This window comes from Nansenia antarctica, assembly GCF_963989245.1.
Source record: "Nansenia antarctica genome assembly, contig: SCAFFOLD_41, whole genome shotgun sequence".
NCBI classification, from domain to species: Eukaryota; Metazoa; Chordata; class Actinopteri; order Argentiniformes; family Microstomatidae; genus Nansenia; species Nansenia antarctica.
This window is the reverse complement of record NW_027662440.1, coordinates 1077501-1099385: the sequence shown is the minus strand read 5'-3', so window position 1 is coordinate 1099385 and position 21885 is coordinate 1077501. Positions and strand designations below refer to the sequence as shown.

The following is a 21885-nucleotide window of genomic DNA, read 5'->3' as shown; positions in this document are numbered from 1 at the left end:
AAATCTAAACACATTTTGTCTTGCTAAAACACAAGTTGCAAAAAACTCTTGCTCAAAATGTCAAATTCTCAAATTAAAGCTCATGTGATGCAAAATGCTTGCCACAGTCAGCAACATTTTAACACAATGAACACACCTGGCTTCATTCATTAAACATAACGACTCAAAATTTAAGACACTTGTTGCAAATGATTGTGGTGTGTGTGTGTGTGTGTGTGTGTGTGTGGTATAGTTCCATAAATAAATAAAAAAACATCACACCCTGAACATTGTTTTCAGTGAGTATTGTTGTGTGTAATGGATCCTCTGTAGTGTTTGCATTGAGTTGTGATACAGTACAGTATTGTACATGTTACGGTACATGTGGGAATACGGTAACATTTTTCAAACCTTTATTTACGTAAAACTCGATAGGACAACAGTGCAACAACTTCGCCGCTGAACTTTAGTAACATTTCGGACATCATATGCCATTTAAAGGGGGGAAATAGATATCTAAAAATGCATGACTATCATGCAAAATCAGCCTTACTGTAATATAAAATATGTTATGTTAGATATAACGTTAGACAGGGAGCGCAGATTTATTTTTATGCATGACTATCATACATGTGGGAAAACTAGGGTTAGGGTTAGGTGCTAGGGTTACAGTAAGGTTAGGGTTAGGATTAGGGGTAGGGTTTGAGTTTGAGTTTTGAAGAGAGAAGGTGTGGTTTTGCTTATGTAGCTTTAGAAAAGTGTGTTGTGTTTAGAGTTTTGGGAAAATGGAGGAAAGTTTTGTGAAATGTGTTTTAGCAATTGAGAAAAACTGTAATACAGTACAGGTACCATACAACGAAATTTAGGAGGGGGGGCTCCCCTGGTGCTTGGAAAAAGACTAAAAACACGAGGGCCAAGGGTAAAATAAAAAAGGGAAAAGAGCTGGTTTACATAAATAAAGGCTATGTACACTATCTACTATACTACTATACTATACAATAAAACACTGTGCTGTACTCTATGCTATGCTATAAATATCCTAACTTTTCCTATATCTGAACCTTGTACAGATGTACACAAGGGTTGTCATATTGCACATAGTATTGTTGCACATTCATTTAAAGTATTAATGCATTTTAACATTGAGACATATATTTTGTATTGACTATAAAATAGTATTAATGCATTTAAACATTGAGACAAGAAGCTGTCTTCTGTACCCGCTCTCCCAATATCTCAAACTGTGACCCCCCTCCCCAAGAAAAAGTTTCAGGCACAGGATGTTTTCCCACTTTAAGCCCTGGGATTGTGTACATAGCCTTTATTTATGTAAACCAGCTCCTTCCCTTCTTGTGATTTTTTTTCTAAAAGTTTTTTTTATTTTATTTTTTCCCTTTCCTAACACCAGGGGAGCCACCCCTCCTAAATTTCGTTGTTTGGTACCTGTACTGTAGCAATGACAATAAAGTCCATTCATTCATTCATTCATTCATTCATTCATTCATATCTAAAGTGAGGAGAAGTAAACAACCTCGACTCCAACCTACGTCTGTCGTCTCATTGTTACAACTCCCACATAGGTGACCCCGACGTCTCATTGTTACAACTCCCACATTGGTGACCCCGACGTCTCATTGTTACAACTCCCACATTGGTGACCCCGACGTCTCATTGTTACAACTCCCACATTGGTGACCCCGACGTCTCATTGTTACAACTCCCACATTGGTGACCCCGACGTCTCATTGTTACAACTCCCACATTGGTGACCCCGACGTCTCATTGTTACAACTCCCACATTGGTGACCCCGACGTCTCATTGTTACAACTCCCACATTGGTGACCCCGACGTCTCATTGTTACAACTCCCACATTGGTGACCCCGACGTCTCATTGTTACAACTCCCACATTGGTGACCCTGACGAAAGCGAACGAGATGTCTGACAACGAGAACGCCGGTGACGACGCCGCGTTGCCCACAGCGCCCGCACCGGACTATGCTAACATACATGCTAACATACATGCTAACATACATAGTATATATATATATATATATATTAGGGATGCTCCGATTTATCGGCCACCGATTTAAATCGGCCGATTTCACTCCAAATGACTCGATCGGTGATCGGCAAAAATGGCCGATCGCAAAAACCGATTTTTGTTTTTTTTTGTTTTTTGTTTTTGGGGGGGGGAAGACAGATAACTGAACAAAAAACATAGGAGGACGTAACAGTATGTAAACCATGAAGGCCACGTTTATGATGTCTTTTATACAGCCATATCGACTGACTTGGGCTTCAGGCCCTAACTGGGTGATAGGCCAGACCTTTACTATGCCATAAAAATGGGTCTGCGTTTGCTTGGTGCCTAATGGATCAAAACTTTTGTCTAAAAAGCAAAAAATATGTAGGCTATCCAGTCAGTAGGCCTACAGTTATGTATTGTAAAAAAAATCGGTATCGGTATCGGTTGATCTTGAGGAAAAAAATCGGTGATCGGTATCGGCCCCAAAAATCCAGATCGGAGCATCCCTAATATATATGTCATAACATCTACGCTGCAACCGTCAGGCTGCCCGACTTTTGGCAGCAGAACCCCCTTGTGAGCTGTTGGAACTAGACTGCTGTCACTCAACGGCCTCGGCGACGGCAAGCCGTCGGAGTTGATGGAGAGAATGTTGTCTGTGCTGGGATCAGCTGATCCCTCGTTCCTGTTCACACACATTTTTCTGCGGCAGCTCCCGGCGCCTGTGCGCACAGCAATTTCCTGTACTTTGACGGTACTAAGAATTCTGCTGTTGAGTTAACAGGCTAGCTGTCAGATGTTCAACGTTCTGCTCTGTAGGACTGATGTTTCGTTTCGTACTGTCTTTGAACATTATAATCTTTCATCACCGCTTCAAATTCCTTGAAAACCAAACAAACACACTTCCACATGACTTCTGTGTGTAAGTATTCACTTTCTCACCGTGCCTGCAATTTTCTGCACTCACTTGCTATTTTTTGTCTTTTTGCTTCCACCATGTTCGACCCTTCATGGGATTTTTAAAAACGTTTTCAAGATAGGATCATTGCAACGGTCGGTCTAGTCGTTCTGAAAAATGGTAGTGACACCTAGTGTTGAAACTAAGAAGTCCAATGCACAGACAGTGCAATTTATTTTCATAGACTATTTTCTGATGGGCCATATTCCATTTTATTTAAAAAATGTGCAGTTGGCCCACAGGTCATAGTTTGGCCACCACTAGTCTACAGTGAAGGCAACATGGAGGTTGTAAGAAATGTTTTCTAATATCTCTCTCCCAGGTTGTCTGCTGTTCTAGCATGGGGGTGCACGGTCTGACCAGCTACGTGGAGGGGGACCGCTCCTTCTTCCAGGACCTGAGGCTCAGGGACAGTCGGCTGGTGGTGGACGGCTGTAGCCTGTTCTTCAAGCTGTATTTTAACCACGGTCTGGAGCAGCAGCATGGGGGGGACTACGACATGTTCGCTAACCTGCTCTCTCAGTTCCTCTCTGCCCTGGCAGCCTGCGACATACAACCCTACGTGGTGCTGGACGGAGGTACGTCCAGGTCCTATGTATGTCTGTGTGGTCTATGTATGTCTACCAATGTTTTATTCAAGGCTTATGTATCTTGTTGATGTCTTATGTCATGTCCTAGCCAAGGTTTTTTTCGTCACAGATTTTGGCTCTGATGTGATTTCAGTGTTTGTTGGTTAGAGCTGAAATAAACGGGCATAGTCCTACCTGCCTTGTAGAATACCAAGACAAATCCCCATCAACCTAGAATCACTCACCAAGAATGTCAATAGCATTTATTTTATTTGTATGTTTATTTGAGGCTTGTGTTTGTGAGGCATGGACTCCAGGGGGGTATTACATCAATATCGAAATCAGGAAAATCCAGGGTTATCCAAGTCTTTTAAGTCTTGCAAGATTTATCAAAATAAGCCTGGATTATTTTATAAGTGCATATAACCTCCCCTACCCCTAACCATCTCCCCTGACCCTGCCACCCCCCTCCCCCCCTGGACATTGTTCTATGTGCTCATGTTATCTGTTGCTTGTTGTTTCTGTGTTTTCTGTTTTTCCCATATTGTCAGCGTCTTTGAGCCCCAGAAAAGCGTTATATAAATACAATGAATTATTATTATTAAGTATTGTGAGACTTATCAAAATAAGCCTGGATTTTCCTTTATTTATTTATTGTTTTGTTTATGTTTTTGAGGGATGGACCCCAGCAACAAGAAGTTTGCCACTGTGAGGCAGCGTCTGCAGAGTAAGATCAAAGAGGCGGACTCTCTCTCCCATGGTCGGCGCAACTGTGTCCTCCCCCTCCTCACACGGGATGTTTTCATTCAGGTCCTCTCCCAGCACGGCGTGCCGCTGGTCCAGTGTCCCGTCGAGGCGGACTGGGAGATTGCCTGTCTGGCCAGTCAGTGGCGCTGCCCTATTCTGACCAATGACAGCGACTTCTTCATCTTTGACCTCCCAGGTAGGGCGACCCGCATACAGACCTAGAAGCATCAGATGTGCACAATTCCAAATTTGGGAGGTGATTGCGTCATCAAAACCTGACGTTTATTTATATGAAAATGTGCCGAAAATACAGATAAAATACAGATAAAACACAGCTAAATTCACTATAACACTTTCACGGTCGGTTTTGCTTAACGATGTTGTTGGCGAGCCAAAGATAGTTCACTCTGTCATTACTAGACGTATAGTTTAACACTAGAACAGCCATGAGGGGTCATTTGTGAGTAAAGAAAAATGTTATATCTTTGCACTCAATCAAATTTCAGGACCCTCCTTTCATGACTTTTCCTAGATATGTGCGTTCTACCACCCAGTATCCTTACATTTTCAAAATCACATCAGGATAAGCTAGTATAAAGCTATTTTGTAGTTTTTCTGTGTAGGAGGAGGCAGGCTAATATACAAGTGCTTGAGCATTGTAAAGAGGGGCTCTTTTAGTAGTTACTTTTAGCTGTTCTAGTGTTAAGTTGCCTTGAAATGTTGATATAGTGGCGCGGCCAAATTCACAGCGTGGCGCAGCGCGACTCTTACATTATTTGGGGGGAGAACCCTGATCGACAGGGTTCCCACCGGTCCTTTAAAGTTTGTGAATTTTGAGAAAAAAAATCAAGGTCTTTAAGGTTTTTGAAAATAGACATGGGTCATTGAAAGTGCTTGAATTCCCCTCTCTCTCTCTCTATATATATTTTTTTAATATATATTTTTTACGTTATTATAGTAGATAAGTCTCTGTATTGCTTAACACTACGACCGCCGCGGATCGCGACCTTATTCAATCGCGATGAGGTGTGATTCAGCACTATGATAGTTTAACATAGAGAAGAGTGTACTGACGCACAAAGATCGCTGGAGGGCGATGTCACACAAGGCCGTCTGCCAGGCTCCGACGCCTTTTCCCAGAATGCATTTCGCACCGGCAAGCAGAAGGCGATTTGAATCGTCCATTTTTTTTCAAAAAAAAAAATGCTGTAATTTTGCCTTTACAAGTGTTACCATGTCATTTTATGAAGTTTTAATATGTTTTCAGGTGAGAAAGTACCAATATATATTCCAAAAATGTGTCCAGTTTATCAAAATAACCCGTATATCTCCTCTGACGATTTTCGTCGTCGAATTCGCTAGCATGCGTTCGTAAATTCGCCCTGGAAATCTGGTTAGCACCCATGGAATGCCTCTTGTCCAATCAAATTACCTGGTCCCTTTATGACGTTGAACCCGGTGTGCGCTCCGGCGCTCTCATAGCGAATTTACGAACGCACCCTGCGGTTTCACTTTCAAGATCTAATTTTTTTGCATTGGAAAACACTTACAGAGTGAACTGTCATAATGAAAACATGACAAAGCCATTTGACTATCTTGTTCATAAACAATGGTGTCAGGACTTTTCATTTTGATGCCACTGACAACTGTTGTGCAAATGTTAATAGTGATGTGAGAAATGCACCAAAGCGACTGAGAAAACTGTATTATACACAACAGTGTTGTGTTGTGTATATGTGAGTGAGACTGTGGTCTACAGTGATATACAGAAAAAACATTATATACAATATTATACATATATTTTTGTTGTCAGGACTTGTTTAGTTATTGTCATTTCGCAGAGTCACCTCAATAAAGCAAATGAACAAATGGAACATTTGCGAACAGTTCTGTAACAAAACGCTGTTACTTTTCCTCACACATGTGTAAGTGGAAATCCTTGGCCTTTCCTGTGGTCCTCGCAAATAAACCAGAATAACTCGTTTCTAAAGTCAGTTCCATTCACTTGATATAATGGTTGAAGCATGGGGGATGGTAATCTTATTCTTCTTGATAGTCGCAGATCAGCCAAACAAAGGATTTCCATCCCCCACACCTCCCAATTGTGGCTTGTTTTTCCAATGAAGCCAACAAGGTCTTTGAATTTAGCCCTGCCATGACTAATCTCAAGTATATTGCAGGCAATAGACCTCCATTTATCCCTATACTTGTAGGGCAACTTAGAAACAATAAGCCTGAGGTTTGATGGGCTATCAAGCTCTTCCAGATAGTGCAAGTCTTGCATGGCATTGTTGCATCCTCTCAAATACAGTGCATAGGCCTGTAGTGACTTTCCATCTTCAGCCTTTATGCTTGGCCAGTTCAAGGCTTTATTTATATATATAATAACGTATGCATGTATGTAACGAGACTGCGGGAGTTTTCATTACTAACGAATGAAAGTTGATTATCATTATTAAAAAATAACTGTAATATATATTGCAATGTTGTCCCTTTCACACATAGTTCCAAGTAATTTCCTTGGAATCCCAAGCTGTGTTGACCAGGTATCGAGACACAACAGCAGGGGAGGGGTGGGGGAAGGGAGGGGAGGGAGGGGTTACATCACCCTCTGTAGAACATCTTCTATCTAATCGGCGCACTGTGCTAAAATGCAATGCAAACAAAACAACACAGGACAGACAGCAGTGCAGTGATGCGTTTTATATTATATTCTTTGAACAACAGAACGGGACTGGCGCCAGAAACTGCCATAATATACCATACATATATCTGCCATATATCGTACCTCCGTTTTATATTGAGAAATATGATGATAAATACATATAGGGCGGAGGTATGCTATGTGGTGTGTGGCTAGATATTTTCATGTAGCACTGTGACTGCGGGGGAACCCGATGTCTTTGTTCATTGATCGGAAACGATCGAGAGCCATCAACACTCCCCCCATCAAGCGCATGTCTTATTGAGTCAACACGAGTTGACTCGCTGGAACGAGACAGACTGATGATACACACCACACCTCTGCCATATCATACATCGGTCCCACATGTATTTATTTACCATCATATTTTTCAATATAAAACGGTATGATATGGCAGATATATATGGTAGCCTACATTGCAGTCGTCCCGCAGTTCTAGTAGATCGCCGACATCATGTTATTTGATGTACATTTCACGGCAAGATAATTCCGATTTGTGGCAAACACCCAACAATTGTTCGTTCACTAAACATTATAACATGAACACAGTTATAGCACCAGTTCCTAGCACCTAGTTTCCTAGCACCAGGGGAGCCCCCCCTCCCAAATTTCGTTGTTTGGTACCTGTACTATATCAATGACAAATAAAGACCATTCATTCATTCATTCATTCAAACAATGACAGTTACAGTCTCGCTCAAACTGTAGCGAGATTAGGAGACTACTAATTGAGAAAAAGAAAAGAAAATACATGAAAGAAAGGAGAGAAAGAGTACAGAATGATAAATCCGCTAATGTGTGTAATGAAAAGTGTGACAATGTTGAAAGACATGATGTCATAATCAAAATATAAAACCTGGTTGGATAAAATAAGATTCTGTTGTGATTGTGTTGACATTGTTGTGATGTCAAAAGAGATCTTGGTTATGTAATGTGTAAAGTGGAGAGGAGATTGATCGGAACTGCGGGAGTTTTCATTACTAACGAATGATGGTTGATTATTATTATACAAAAATAATAGTAATAAATATTGCAATATTGTGTTATCATAGTTATGAGCTTCACAGTGATAACGTCTGTTTATTTGTCGTGAACTTCACGCCGGCCGTGCCCGTAACATCAGCAGACAATCGACTGCTGTAAGCTTGTAAGCGTTGAAACCTGCTTGGCAGCTTTGAAACCCGCTTGGCAGCTTTGAAACCCGCTTGGCTCGCTCATGAATTGGCAGCTATTGTTTGCTAATGGGAAACGATCAATAAGATTACCCTCCCCCGTGTATCAACCATCAAGTGATTGTAACTCACTTTAGAAACTAGTTCTTAGCCTACACGTTTCTTTGTCAAATACATGCTCTGCATGTTTCTCTAAAATGCATAAAGTTCCTATAAGCAGAGAAGTGGGGAAATTATTAGAGCAATCTGATGAAGCTTGAGTCAGCTGAGAACGAACTATGGAACAGATTAAATGCTATATATGGAGAGGAGATTGATTGAGACTGCGGGAGCTTTACTAATGAATGAAAGTTGATTATCATTATTAAAAAAGAATAGTAATAAATATTGCAATATTGTGTTATCATAGTTATGAGCTTCACACAGTCTGTTTATTTGTCGTGAACTTCACGCCGGCCCTAACATCAGCAGACACATGAACACAGTGAGGATTCAAACCAACAAAAATAATTAATACACATCATTTCATTTATAATGTGCAGTAAACAAACAAAATAATGTATACTCTCTGCAATTGGCTACTATACAATGGTGCCAAAATCAACTATCCAAATATGAATCTGCGTATATCTATGTACAACCTTGATTGAACCAAGATTCATAGACAGATTGTCCCTTTTGCATATCATCATAATAGGCATTCGTGTCATCATGTTCTTTACACATTACATAACCAAGATTTATTTTGCAATCACAACAATGTCAACACAATCACAACAGAATCTTATTTAATCCAATCAGGTTGTATATATAATCTATATATATAATCTATATATTGGTTTCAATATACCTCCATAGCAGTCTACAGTCTAATTTAGGTATATATATAATTACATTATGAGAACATCAGTATTTTTACGCCTTTGGTTGTATTGTCTGAACGAACATTGATTGGGAGACATACTGTACAGTTTATCATTTTCATAACTGTCTGCACATATACATATCTTATTTTGATTGTTATTGTAGCCTATATATAAACACAAATATCAGTCTTATGCACTGTGTCTCATTCAGCACTGAAGCCTGAATTTGAGCACAGTGTGTGCCCCCTTGCTACCTCTGCTGATATAAAAGAGAATTGCAGGCTTGGAGAAAAAGATGGCAGCCACAAATACACAGACACACACAGAAATACTGCTAAAACGCTTTATACTAACTCGATTTTGAAAATGTAAAAATGCTGGGTGGTAGAACGCACATATCTAGGAAAAGTCATGAAAGGAGGGTCCTGAAATGTGATCGAGTGCAAAGGTAGAATTTTTTTTGTACTCACTGGTGCTGTTTAACACCTCACGGCTGTTCTAGTGTTAACTTAACACAGTAACTTATATATCACAATATATTGTTTTGCTCTGCTGTGGTAGAAGGCAAGTATTCAAGCCTCTACATTCAATTCTACATCTTTTTAATTGTTGTCTGTGAGCGGATAGTTCCTATTATATAAATTCTCATCTAGAACTGTCTCAAACTATGCCGTGTTGGGTCCTTGAATTTGAGGGAATTAAGTCTTGAAAGTCCTTGAAAAGTGCTTGAATTAGATGTTTCAGAAGGTGTGGGAACCCTGGATAGATCACTAAGTTCTTCAGGAAGTAAACTTCCAAATGGAACCCGTGTGTGCGTGCGATGGACTGGAGCAGTCTCCTGGTCTCATCTCTCATCTTTTCCTTATTTATTATTATTTAGGATTTTCACACACGCGATAACAAAAGGAATCTTCATCTTCTTCATCTTCTCTCATCCTAGGGGGTTACCTGCCGTTCAGTTCCTTCCGCTGGAAACGCCTTCGCGGGAAACCGGGAAACCAGTACATCCACACCCGCTGCTACACGGTGGCTGGTCTGTGTCAGCGGTTCGGGGGCATGAACCAGCAGCTGCTGCCTCTGTGTGCCGTGCTGGCGGGCAACGACTACGGCACGCCCAAGGGCACCGCCACCCTCCTCTCCATGCTGGACCGGACCTGCCCGGGGGGGAGAGGGGGGAGGGGCAGGGACGGGGGAGGGGGAGGGAAGAGTCCGCCATCCCGCATAGAGGGTCTCCTCCTCTGGCTCTCCTCCTTCCCTGGACCAGAGGAGGCGCTGGCGGAGGTGGGGAGGATGATGGGAGGAGGAGGAGGAGGAGAGAACAGTCTCTGTTCCCTCCTGCGGGCGCGCATGCAGGACTACCACCTCGCCCCTCAGAGCTCTCTGGTTGGCTGGTTCTCTGGAGGCTCCACGGCGGCACCGGAGGGGGGGCAGACGGCCGTTCCCAGCCCGCTGCCGGAGTGCCTGTCCTGGGCCCTGGGGCGGGGGGCTCTGGCCCCTCTGGTCCTGGACGTCCTGGTGCTCCGCAGGGTCATGCTCATTCCGCAGGTGGAGAACAGCAGGCTACCCAGCAGCCACCGCTGCGCCCTGCCCATACGTCAGGCTCTGTACGGCATTCTGCTGCACGTGAAAGGGCCGGGGGAGAACCAGGAGCAAGGGATGGATAGTAGTGTACAAGGGGGTAGTGGACAAGAGGGTAGTGGACAAGAGGGTAGTGTACAAGGGGGTAGTGTACAAGGAGGTAGTGTACAAGGAGGTAGTGTACAAGGGGGTAGTGGACAAGGAGGTAGGGGACAAAGAGGTAGTGGACAGGAGACTCCAGGCCAGGGGAAGAGGGGGAGGGGCCGTGGGGAAGGGAGGGGGCAGGAGGGTGCAGGGGGGGTGCCAGGGAGCAATAGCAGACCAGCGGGCGGGGCAGCGACGGAGCAGGGAGAGACTGGCGTGAGGGGAGAGGAGGGTGCCTCTGGCGCCCCCGTGGTCGTGGAGGAGTACGACAGGAACTTGCTGGCGCTGAGAAGCGACCAGACGGAGCCACGTCCACCCTGTACCACGCTGCACCTGGACACACTCGGCCAGGTAACCATAGCAACCACCTGTCAGCATAGCAGCCCTTTTTTCTCTAGGATTCCATATATTTCATTTAATAATAATCATAATAATTCATTGTTTATATATAGCGCTTTTCAAAGACGCTGACAATATGGGAAAAACTGAAAACACAGAAACAACAAGCAACAGATAACATGAGCACATAGAACACAGAGTTAACGAACAGGGAACAATTAACACAGCAGTGTCCAGGGGGGAGGGGGGTGGCAGGGTTAGGGGAGATGGTTAGGATTTGTTTTTAGTTTGAATGTATTAGCTGAAACACTGTCATTACCCTCTGATCACATGTCCACATTGTCGTCGTCCCCCCTCTCTGCCCTAGGCCCCACTTGCCGTGCGTCTGGGGGTCCTGTTGGATGTTCTGGGGGTGAAGGAGGCTGCTCTAACCCCCGTGCCCCCCCACCTCCGCCTGATTGTGGGGGTCACAGCCTTCTGGCTGGGAAGGGCCAGGCCAGCCCCCTCCCCACCCCAGCTACAGGCTCTCCTGCTGGGCATGGTCTACGGAGAGCTGGCCCGCTCAAACCTGTCTAGAGCTACACACAAGCAGGACACAGGTCAGCTACAGAGTGTGTGTGTGTGTGTGTGTGTGTGTGTCTCTGAACGTGTGTCACATTGGGCAGCTAACCCTTTTTACTTGTCTTCATATAATGCGAAACACTTCATGAATGGCAATTATAGTTACTATATATAATAACTAATAATGATAGTTTTCTTTTTTACTAGTAATTCTCCATGTTTCCATGGTGTTCTCTGATAGGTCCTGAGGCAGACGGGGCTGCAGAGCGCAGCGTGGGGGCGGGGCTGGACAGACAGAGGGTGCAGCCGGGGCAGAAGCAGCATATGGATGTCGTAGTGGCTCACGGTTTCAGCCAATGGCAAGCCTGCGTCTGGAGCGTGCTCTGTCTCAACCAACTGCTGTTACTGCCCCTGCCTGAACCATACACAGCATGGTAATACACACAGACACACACACACATACACTGCTTCATTTACAATTGACCTATTATGCTGTTTCTCCTGAAAGGGGTTTGACTTGTCCTTTATTTATCCTCCCTCTCTCCCTCTCTCTCTCTCTCGCTCTCTCTCTCTCTCTCTCTCTCTCTCTCTCTCTCTCTCTTCCTCTCTCTCTCTCTCCCTCTCCCTCTCTCTCTCCCCCTCTCTCTCCCTCCTCCTCCCTCTCTCTCTTCCTCTCTCTCTCCCTCTCCCTCTCTCTCCCTCCCTCTCTCTCCCTCCCTCTCTCTGTCTCTCAGGTTGTTCAGTGGCTCGCTGGTACACGGGCTGGTCAGGTCTCTCAGAGGGGGGCGCACTGCCGAGTCCCTCGTGGCTGGAGGTCCTCTCTCTGGGGAGCTCTACCGCTCCCTGCTGGCCGCCGTGGAGAACTGCAGCCACCGCAAAACTCAGCCCTCCTCCTCGTCATCTGCAAGGAGGAGGAAGAGGGGGAAGAAGGGGAAGGGAGGAGGAGGAGGAATTAAAGTCCCATCCACTCAGGGTTTCAACAACCGATTTGCAATACTGATGAGTGAGGAAGAGGATGAGGAAGAGTAAGAGAGATGATCAGGTGGGATTTTACAAACCCTCGGGCCCAGCCCCCCCACCCCTCGGGCCCCCCCCACCCCCCACCACCCCAGACCTTTTTGGGCCCAAGTACTGTTGTTTGTTTCGGTGCGTTATGTTTCCACCCCCCAGGGTGTTTCTACGGAGGAGATCTAGCACATCTAATGATCTAGCGAGTGTCACCCACAAAATCCAGCACCACGACTCGTCACGAATAACAAATAAAGTCCCGAAAACTTCCCCAAGGACCCAGGCCTGGGCTTCCTTTGGGCAGTTTTTTGAAGATGACCACCGTTGCCTATAGCGACAGTGGAAGAGCGCCACCATTCCAATGTTTTTAAAACAGCTCAGGGATTGCCAACGGGAGATGCAGGGAAGAGGGGGGGTTTTAACTGTCAGGGTTCGTCTCAATCGTCTAAAGTGGTTTCCTCCCCTTGCCTCCTCTCCTTGTCTCCTCTGCTTCCACTGCACTGATCTATGTGGACGGGACGGATGAAAGCAGCACTCTCCCAGACAGTCTGTTCTGTCTCTGCTTACATCTGTGTCAGTCTGTGTCAGTCATGGGATAGTGAAGGAGTTCTTTTTTTTCTTCTTTTGGTTTTATGCTCGCAAGGTTTTGATTTGAAATCAAACAATTACTATGAGGTAAAAGTAGAGATTCTCAGCTTTTATTTGATGGTATAATGTTTACATATCGGTTTCACCGAAGATAAAAAAAAACAGTTGTTGTTGTTTTTTTCGTCCCTGTCCCATGAATCATGCAGGGTGTAACTGTATCTGGTGTGTTTCTACGAGTGCAGCTGAGGGAGAGGAGAGGTCACTGTTGACTGTTGGGATGCATTTCTAAACCTTTTCACAGTTTGTACAGCGGCACCTACTCTGTTCCCAAAGAGAACTTCGCCTGTTCCTTTATATACACTATACAGTATGTGTATAGGATTTCAGAATTGGTTCTAACAAGTTAAAGTTAAGGGTAAATGGGATCCTATGCTGAAATGCTATATAGGAACAAGCAGAGTTGGGGAACAGAGGATGTCCTGTCATTTTATGTCACAAAGACTGCAGTCACGATAGTGCCTATGTACCAATCGATTGAATAACATGTTTTTTTTATATTACAAAATGTGTAAAATCCATATAAATGTTGTAACCAAAGAGAATGTGCCTGTGTGTTGACGAGTGCTTTTTCTGCTCAGAACATTCTGGAACACTGTAACCCTCTCACACTCCAGACAGGTACTGAGACACACGTGAGTTGCCACAGATAAGTGCTTGAAATGTCTCGTTCAATTATCTCTAGTGTATACTCAGGAGTGCAAACTGGTGATGACCCAAAAAGGTGACACTTATTTTTTGTACTAAGACAAATTATCAATGCGCGGATAACATTTTTGTTGATGGGGGGGGGGCGTGGAAAGCGCTAGCACTAACGGTGCTAAATGGATAGCGCTAACTAGCACTAATGTTGGTCTCAGCAGCGGTCCTAACCTTAACACCCACATAATTATGTTGAAAACAGGTTGCTTCTGTGACTGTCCTCCACACTGTCTAGAATTGTACCTAGCTGCATCAAGCTAAAAGTTATTTCAACAGCAGCGGAGTTTAGCAGACAGGAAGTGTTAGTTAGAAGAATGTGACTTTGATGAGACGTCGACCCCCCCCCAACCCCTCCCAAAATGTTACATGATTCGCGTGGATGACTTATTTTGAAGTAAAAACGGCTAATTTATCAGAAAGGTGACAAGTTTGCACCCCTGATACTCCTTCTGTTGATACTTCTGCATATCTGTCTCTCACTTGAGAGTTACATACCAGGGGCCTCATTTATAGAAGGTACTTTTTCGCATTTTGATCTTACCCGTGTCGTACGTAGAAAACCACGTCAACGTAGTGATTTATACAATTTCACCGTGAGTCGTAGCTCTACATCGGGTATTGACCTTGCGTACGCCCATTACCTACTGGTTATGCGGAGTTATTACAGCCATGTGAGCCGCACTGCCTAGTGTAATTCATGCAAGTGGCTCGTAATAAAATTAACGATGTTGTTATCAGCCGAGAAAATGAGTTTAATTCAAGATTTAAAAGGAACTGATGTTTATGATTGTATTTCAGTCTTCCTTTATATCCCTGCGGAGCTGTCTATCTCCCCTTCAACATGCCTAGTGCGTTCCACAACGGACCTTGCCCGGCCATGCGCTAAATTATACTGGATTTTCTCCGGTGTCTGGGAGTGAGCAGCCATATAAGAATAAGACCACCTGATAAGAATAAGACCATTATATTATTACAGTATAAGCAGCACTTGAGTTGAGGGGGGAAATAAACAGTCAAAAACTTCTAAAACGGCCATCCCCCCTTTCCATATTTTGTCATTTTATCAATGAACGTGGTATTACTGCTATTTCAAGGTGCGAGGGGGCACGCACACATGCAATGACATTTTTACCAAGTTACTGACACTGAAGTCACTGACGCTGAGGGGATGCTAAAATTGTCCTCATATGATAAAATCCACCACCTCCCCTGATTTTCTTTTACAACTTGAGTACTGAGTATAAGCATGTGTCTGGTTAGTTGTCATGATCAAATGTTACAAACGCAACTTACCGAGAAGCCACCCTTCTCTGCCCTTTCCCGCTTCCAGACGAACGCCTACCCTATATTATAGCACTTGGCTTAATTCTATGGAGATAGATTTATATCATAAATACACACGTACGAAAGTATAATCCGCAACCTTGTTTTGCTATCCATCCGCACACATCTCTCGAGTCGTGTGTCGTAAAAAGAATTCATCCGTGCGTGAACAGATCCACGCAAGCGTGTTTTGCTATCGACCCGCAAATATCTCTCCATTCGTGAACCATGTTTTGTGAACCGTGTTTTGCTCTGCTTGGATTTACGTATGTATTTTTGAGACAAACATTTCCCTGTTTTGCCGTCTCGATTCGTAACTCGTAATATTCATTAGCTGATTATAAGGCGCTATCTGATTGGCCGGACGGCCAATCATTCTAGGCTGGAAGTGCAGGTTGTTTGAAAAGTAATCAAGGGTACGCCGGTGTTGTGCCGTATTTATCCCCCCTCACATGTATTGTGGTTAACCTACATGTTTTGCTCACTGCACTTCTTATCCACCACTGATGTAAAAACCGAACAATTTCAGAATGTTTGCTTTTATAATATAGACTACCCACTTCAGACACCTACACCACTGCTAGAAAGCACATGTTTGTAGTTGGAACAGAGTCTCAAAATTTTTTTAAACTTCACACTGTTTAAAAAAATAACCACAAATCACTGTCTTCATAATCAATAACATGACTGTCATCATTTAATAACTTCACACTTTTTAAAAAAAGAAAACTGTCTTTCATGTCTTTAGTTGGAACAGGGAGCATTTTGAGGGAGGGGTCAGAATATGGCAGCCTGCCTTTCATGTCTTTAGTTGGAACAGGGAGCATTTTGAGGGAGGGGTCAGAATATGGCAGCCTGTCTTTCATGCTTTCATTCTGACCCCCCCCCCCCCCCTTACCAAGTCACAGTGACCTTCTCTGCCTCAGCCAGGGTTGCCAGATGGGATTGACAATTTACAGCCTAACCAGTCTATAACCGCTAAATCCAGTAGCCCATTCAGCGGTATCCCGCCCCATCTGGCAACCCGGGCCTCAGCCAGGACGTTGGACCGTTCTCGGATAAGGAGAGTGTATTCCCAATAATAATAATAATAATAATAATAATAATAATAACAACTTTTTATTTGTATAGCGCTTTTCTTGCAAACGTTGCAGCTCAAAGTGCTCCAATCATTATATAATCATAATTTAATTATTTAGTAGGCATTTAAAGGCAATATTAAAAGATGGGTTTTTAGTCTTGACTTGAACATAATTTGCTGAGGTTGCAAATAACACATTTATTTACCCAATAACCATTCATACAAAAAAAGGGCACATTTATAAGACACATAATTAAAGTATTATTGTTTACGAATATATGTAAGATCACTAAGGATGTTCCACCACAAGCTGCTCTCAGGGGCTCTCGTCCAGGAGCCGTACGGAGGGGCAGGCTCCTCTAGCAGAGGGGGGGGCAGGCTCCTCTAGCAGAGGGGGGGGGCAGGTACCTCTAGCAGAGGGGGGGCAGGTACCTCTAGCAGAGGGGGGGGGGGCAGGCTCCTCTAGCAGAGGGGGGGGGGCAGGCTCCTCTAGCAGAGGGGGGGGGCAGGCTCCTCTAGCAGAGGGGGGGGCAGGCTCCTCTAGCAGAGGGGGGGCAGGCTCCTCTAGCAGAGGGGGGGCAGGTACCTCTAGCAGAGGGGGGGGCAGGCTCCTCTAGCAGAGGGGGGGGCAGGTACCTCTAGCAGAGGTGGGGGCAGGCTCCTAGCAGAGGGGGGGCAGGTACCTCTAGCAGAGGGGGGGCAGGCTCCGCTAGCAGAGGGGGGGGGGCAGGTACCTCTAGCAGAGGGGGGGCAGGCTCCTCTAGCAGAGGGGGGGCAGGCTCCTCTAGCAGAGGGGGGGCAGGCTCCTCTAGCAGAGGGGGGGGCAGGCTCCTCTAGCAGAGGGGGGGGCAGGTACCTCTAGCAGAGGGGGGGCAGGCTCCTCTAGCAGAGGGGGGGCAGGTACCTCTAGCAGAGGGGGGGGCAGGCTCCTCTAGCAGAGGGGGGGGCAGGTACCTCTAGCAGAGGGGGGGGCAGGCTCCTCTAGCAGAGGGGGGGGCAGGTACCTCTAGCAGAGGGGGGGCAGGTACCTCTAGCAGAGGGGGGGGCAGGCTCCTCTAGCAGAGGGGGGGCAGGTACCTCTAGCAGAGGGGGGGCCAGGCTCCTCTAGCAGAGGGGGGGCAGGCTCCTCTAGCAGAGGGGGGGCAGGCTCCTCTAGCAGAGGGGGGGGCAGGTACCTCTAGCAGAGGGGGGGCCAGGCTCCTCTAGCAGAGGGGGGGCAGGCTCCTCTAGCAGAGGGGGGGGCAGGCTCCTCTAGCAGAGGGGGGGGCAGGCTCCTCTAACAGAGGGGGGGGCAGGCTCCTCTAGCAGAGGGGGGGCAGGCTCCTCTAGCAGAGGGGGGGCAGGTACCTCTAGCAGAGGGGGGGGCAGGTACCTCTAGCAGAGGAGGGGCAGGTATCTCTAGCAGAGGGGGGGCAGGTACCTCTAGCAGAGGGGGGGGCAGGCTCCTCTAGCAGAGGGGGGGCAGGTACCTCTAGCAGAGGGGGGGCAGGCTCCTCTAGCAGAGGGGGGGGCAGGCTCCTCTAGCAGAGGGGGGGCAGGCTCATAGCAGAGGGGGGGGCAGGCTCCTCTAGCAGAGGGGGGGGCAGGTACCTCAAGCAGAGGGAGGGGCAGGTACCTCTAGCAGAGGGGGGGGGCAGGTACCTCTAGCAGAGGGGGGGCAGGCTCCTCTAGCAGAGGGGGGGGCAGGTACCTCTAGCAGAGAGGGGGGGCAGGTACCTCTAGCAGAGGGGGGGCAGGCTCCTCTAGCAGAGGGGGGGGCAGGTACCTCTAGCAGAGAGGGGGGGCAGGTACCTCTAGCAGAGGGGGGGGCAGGTACCTCTAGCAGAGGGGGGGGCAGGCTCCTCTAGCAGAGGGGGGGGGCAGGTACCTCTAGCAGAGGGGGGGCAGGTACCTCTAGCAGAGGGGGGGGGGGCAGGCTCCTCTAGCAGAGGGGGGGGCAGGCTCCTCTAGCAGAGGGGGGGCAGGTACCTCTAGCAGAGGGGGGGGGGCAGGCTCCTCTAGCAGAGGGGGGGGGCAGGCTCCTCTAGCAGAGGGGGGGGCAGGCTCCTCTAGCAGAGGGGGGGCAGGCTCCTCTAGCAGAGGGGGGGCAGGTACCTCTAGCAGAGGGGGGGGCAGGCTCCTCTAGCAGAGGGGGGGGCAGGTACCTCTAGCAGAGGTGGGGGCAGGCTCCTAGCAGAGGGGGGGCAGGTACCTCTAGCAGAGGGGGGGCAGGCTCCGCTAGCAGAGGGGGGGGGGCAGGTACCTCTAGCAGAGGGGGGGCAGGCTCCTCTAGCAGAGGGGGGGCAGGCTCCTCTAGCAGAGGGGGGGCAGGCTCCTCTAGCAGAGGGGGGGGCAGGCTCCTCTAGCAGAGGGGGGGGCAGGTACCTCTAGCAGAGGGGGGGCAGGCTCCTCTAGCAGAGGGGGGGCAGGTACCTCTAGCAGAGGGGGGGGCAGGCTCCTCTAGCAGAGGGGGGGGCAGGTACCTCTAGCAGAGGGGGGGGCAGGCTCCTCTAGCAGAGGGGGGGGCAGGTACCTCTAGCAGAGGGGGGGCAGGTACCTCTAGCAGAGGGGGGGGCAGGCTCCTCTAGCAGAGGGGGGGGCAGGTACCTCTAGCAGAGGGGGGGCCAGGCTCCTCTAGCAGAGGGGGGGGCAGGCTCCTCTAGCAGAGGGGGGGCAGGCTCCTCTAGCAGAGGGGGGGGCAGGTACCTCTAGCAGAGGGGGGGCCAGGCTCCTCTAGCAGAGGGGGGGCAGGCTCCTCTAGCAGAGGGGGGGGCAGGCTCCTCTAGCAGAGGGGGGGGGCAGGCTCCTCTAACAGAGGGGGGGGCAGGCTCCTCTAGCAGAGGGGGGGCAGGCTCCTCTAGCAGAGGGGGGGCAGGTACCTCTAGCAGAGGGGGGGGCAGGTACCTCTAGCAGAGGAGGGGCAGGTACCTCTAGCAGAGGGGGGGCAGGTACCTCTAGCAGAGGGGGGGGCAGGCTCCTCTAGCAGAGGGGGGGCAGGTACCTCTAGCAGAGGGGGGGCAGGCTCCTCTAGCAGAGGGGGGGGCAGGCTCCTCTAGCAGAGGGGGGGCAGGCTCCTAGCAGAGGGGGGGGCAGGCTCCTCTAGCAGAGGGGGGGGCAGGTACCTCAAGCAGAGGGAGGGGCAGGTACCTCTAGCAGAGGGGGGGGGCAGGTACCTCTAGCAGAGGGGGGGGCAGGTACCTCTAGCAGAGAGGGGGGGCAGGTACCTCTAGCAGAGGGGGGGCAGGCTCCTCTAGCAGAGGGGGGGGCAGGTACCTCTAGCAGAGAGGGGGGGCAGGTACCTCTAGCAGAGGGGGGGGCAGGTACCTCTAGCAGAGGGGGGGGCAGGCTCCTCTAGCAGAGGGGGGGGGCAGGTACCTCTAGCAGAGGGGGGGGGCAGGCTCCTCTAGCAGAGGGGGGGGCAGGTACCTCTAGCAGAGGGGGGGCAGGTACCTCTAACAGAGGGGGGGCAGGTACCTCTAGCAGAGGGGGGGGCAGGTACCTCTAGCAGAGGGGGGGCAGGTACCTCTAGCAGAGGGGGGGGCAGGTACCTCTAGCAGAGGGGGAGGGGCAGGTACCTCTAGCAGAGGGGGGGGCAGGTACCTCTAGCAGAGGGGGGGGCAGGTACCTCTAGCAGAGGGGGGGCAGGTACCTCTAGCAGAGGGGGGGGGGCAGGTACCTCTAGCAGAGGGGGGGGCAGGTACCTCTAGCAGAGGGGGGGCAGGTACCTCTAGCAGAGGGGGGGGCAGGTACCTCTAGCAGAGGGGGGGCAGGCTCCTCTAGCAGAGGGGGGGGCAGGTACCTCTAGCAGAGGGGGGGGCAGGTACCTCTAGCAGAGGGGGGGGGGGCAGGCTCCTCTAGCAGAGGGGGGGGCAGGCTCCTCTAGCAGAGGGGGGGGCAGGTACCTCTAGCAGAGGGGGGGGCAGGTACCTCTAGCAGAGGGGGGGCAGGCTCCTCTAGCAGAGGGGGGGGCAGGTACCTCTAGCAGAGGGGGGGGCAGGTACCTCTAGCAGAGGGGGGGCAGGCTCCTCTAGCAGAGGGGGGGGCAGGTACCTCTAGCAGAGGGGGGGGCAGGTACCTCTAGCAGAGGGGGGGCAGGCTCCTCTAGCAGAGGGGGGGGCAGGTACCTCTAGCAGAGGGGGGGCAGGTACCTCTAGCAGAGGGGGGGCAGGCTCCTCTAGCAGAGGGGGGGGCAGGTACCTCTAGCAGAGGGGGGGCAGGTACCTCTAGCAGAGGGGGGGCAGGTACCTCTAGCAGAGGGGGAGGGGCAGGTACCTCTAGCAGAGGGGGGGCAGGTACCTCTAGCAGAGGGGGGGGGCAGGTACCTCTAGCAGAGGGGGGGGCAGGTACCTCTAGCAGAGGGAGGGGCAGGTACCTCTAGCAGAGGGGGGGCAGGTACCTCTAGCAGAGGGGGGGCAGGTACCTCTAGCAGAGGGGGGGCAGGTACCTCTAGCAGAGGGAGGGGCAGGTACCTCTAGCAGAGGGGGGGGCAGGTACCTCTAGCAGAGGGGGGGCAGGTACCTCTAGCAGAGGGGGGGCAGGCTCCTCTAGCAGAGGGGGGGGCAGGTACCTCTAGCAGAGGGGGGGGCAGGCTCCTCTAGCAGAGGGGGGGGCAGGCTCCTAGCAGAGGGGGGGGCAGGTACCTCTAGCAGAGGGGGGGGCAGGTACCTCTAGCAGAGGGGGGGCAGGCTCCTCTAGCAGAGGGGGGGCAGGTACCTCTAGCAGAGGGGGGGGGCAGGTACCTCTAGCAGAGGGGGGGCAGGTACCTCTAGCAGAGGGGGGGCAGGTACCTCTAGCAGAGGGAGGGGCAGGCTCCTCTAGCAGAGGGAGGGGCAGGCTCCTCTAGCAGAGGGGGGGGGCAGGCTCCTCTAGCAGAGGGGGGGGGGCAGGCTCCTCTAGCAGAGGGGGGGCAGGTACCTCTAGCAGAGGGGGGGGCAGGTACCTCTAGCAGAGGGGGGGCAGGCTCCTCTAGCAGAGGGGGGGGCAGGCTCCTCTAGCAGAGGGGGGGCAGGTACCTCTAGCAGAGGGGGGGCAGGCTCCTCTAGCAGAGGGGGGGGCAGGCTCCTCTAGCAGAGGGGGGGGCAGGCTCCTCTAGCAGAGGGGGGGGCAGGTACCTCTAGCAGAGGGGGGGGCAGGCTCCTAGCAGAGGGGGGGGGCAGGCTCCTCTAGCAGAGGGGGGGGGGCAGGCTCCTCTAGCAGAGGGGGGGCAGGCTCCTCTAGCAGAGGGGGGGGCAGGCTCCTCTAGCAGAGGGGGGGGCAGGCTCCTCTAGCAGAGAGGGGGGGCAGGTACCTCTAGCAGAGGGGGGGGCAGGCTCCTCTAGCAGAGGGGGGGGCAGGTACCTCTAGCAGAGGGGGGGGCAGGCTCCTCTAGCAGAGGGGGGGCAGGTACCTCTAGCAGAGGGGGGGCAGGCTCCTCTAGCAGAGGGGGGGGCAGGCTCCTCTAGCAGAGGAGGGGCAGGTACCTCTAGCAGAGGGGGGGCAGGTACCTCTAGCAGAGGGGGGGG

At 49.7% G+C, this 21885-nt stretch overlaps 1 protein-coding gene across 1 annotated transcript in view; it reads left to right on the top strand.

Moving 5' to 3' along the window:
* Positions 1-3306: 3306 nt before the first annotated feature.
* The window catches only part of LOC308175638 (single-strand DNA endonuclease ASTE1-like), a gene marked incomplete at both ends in the record, with an annotated part of 24118 nt that continues 5539 nt past the window's right edge, over positions 3307-21885 (top strand). Inside the window, 6 exons of the mRNA XM_080551266.1 lie at positions 3307-3544; positions 4212-4478; positions 9965-11097; positions 11453-11684; positions 11888-12080; positions 12381-12549. Coding sequence (XP_080407392.1) covers positions 3307-3544; positions 4212-4478; positions 9965-11097; positions 11453-11684; positions 11888-12080; positions 12381-12549 — 2232 coding nt within the window. The remainder of the gene's footprint in view (positions 3545-4211; positions 4479-9964; positions 11098-11452; positions 11685-11887; positions 12081-12380; positions 12550-21885) is intronic.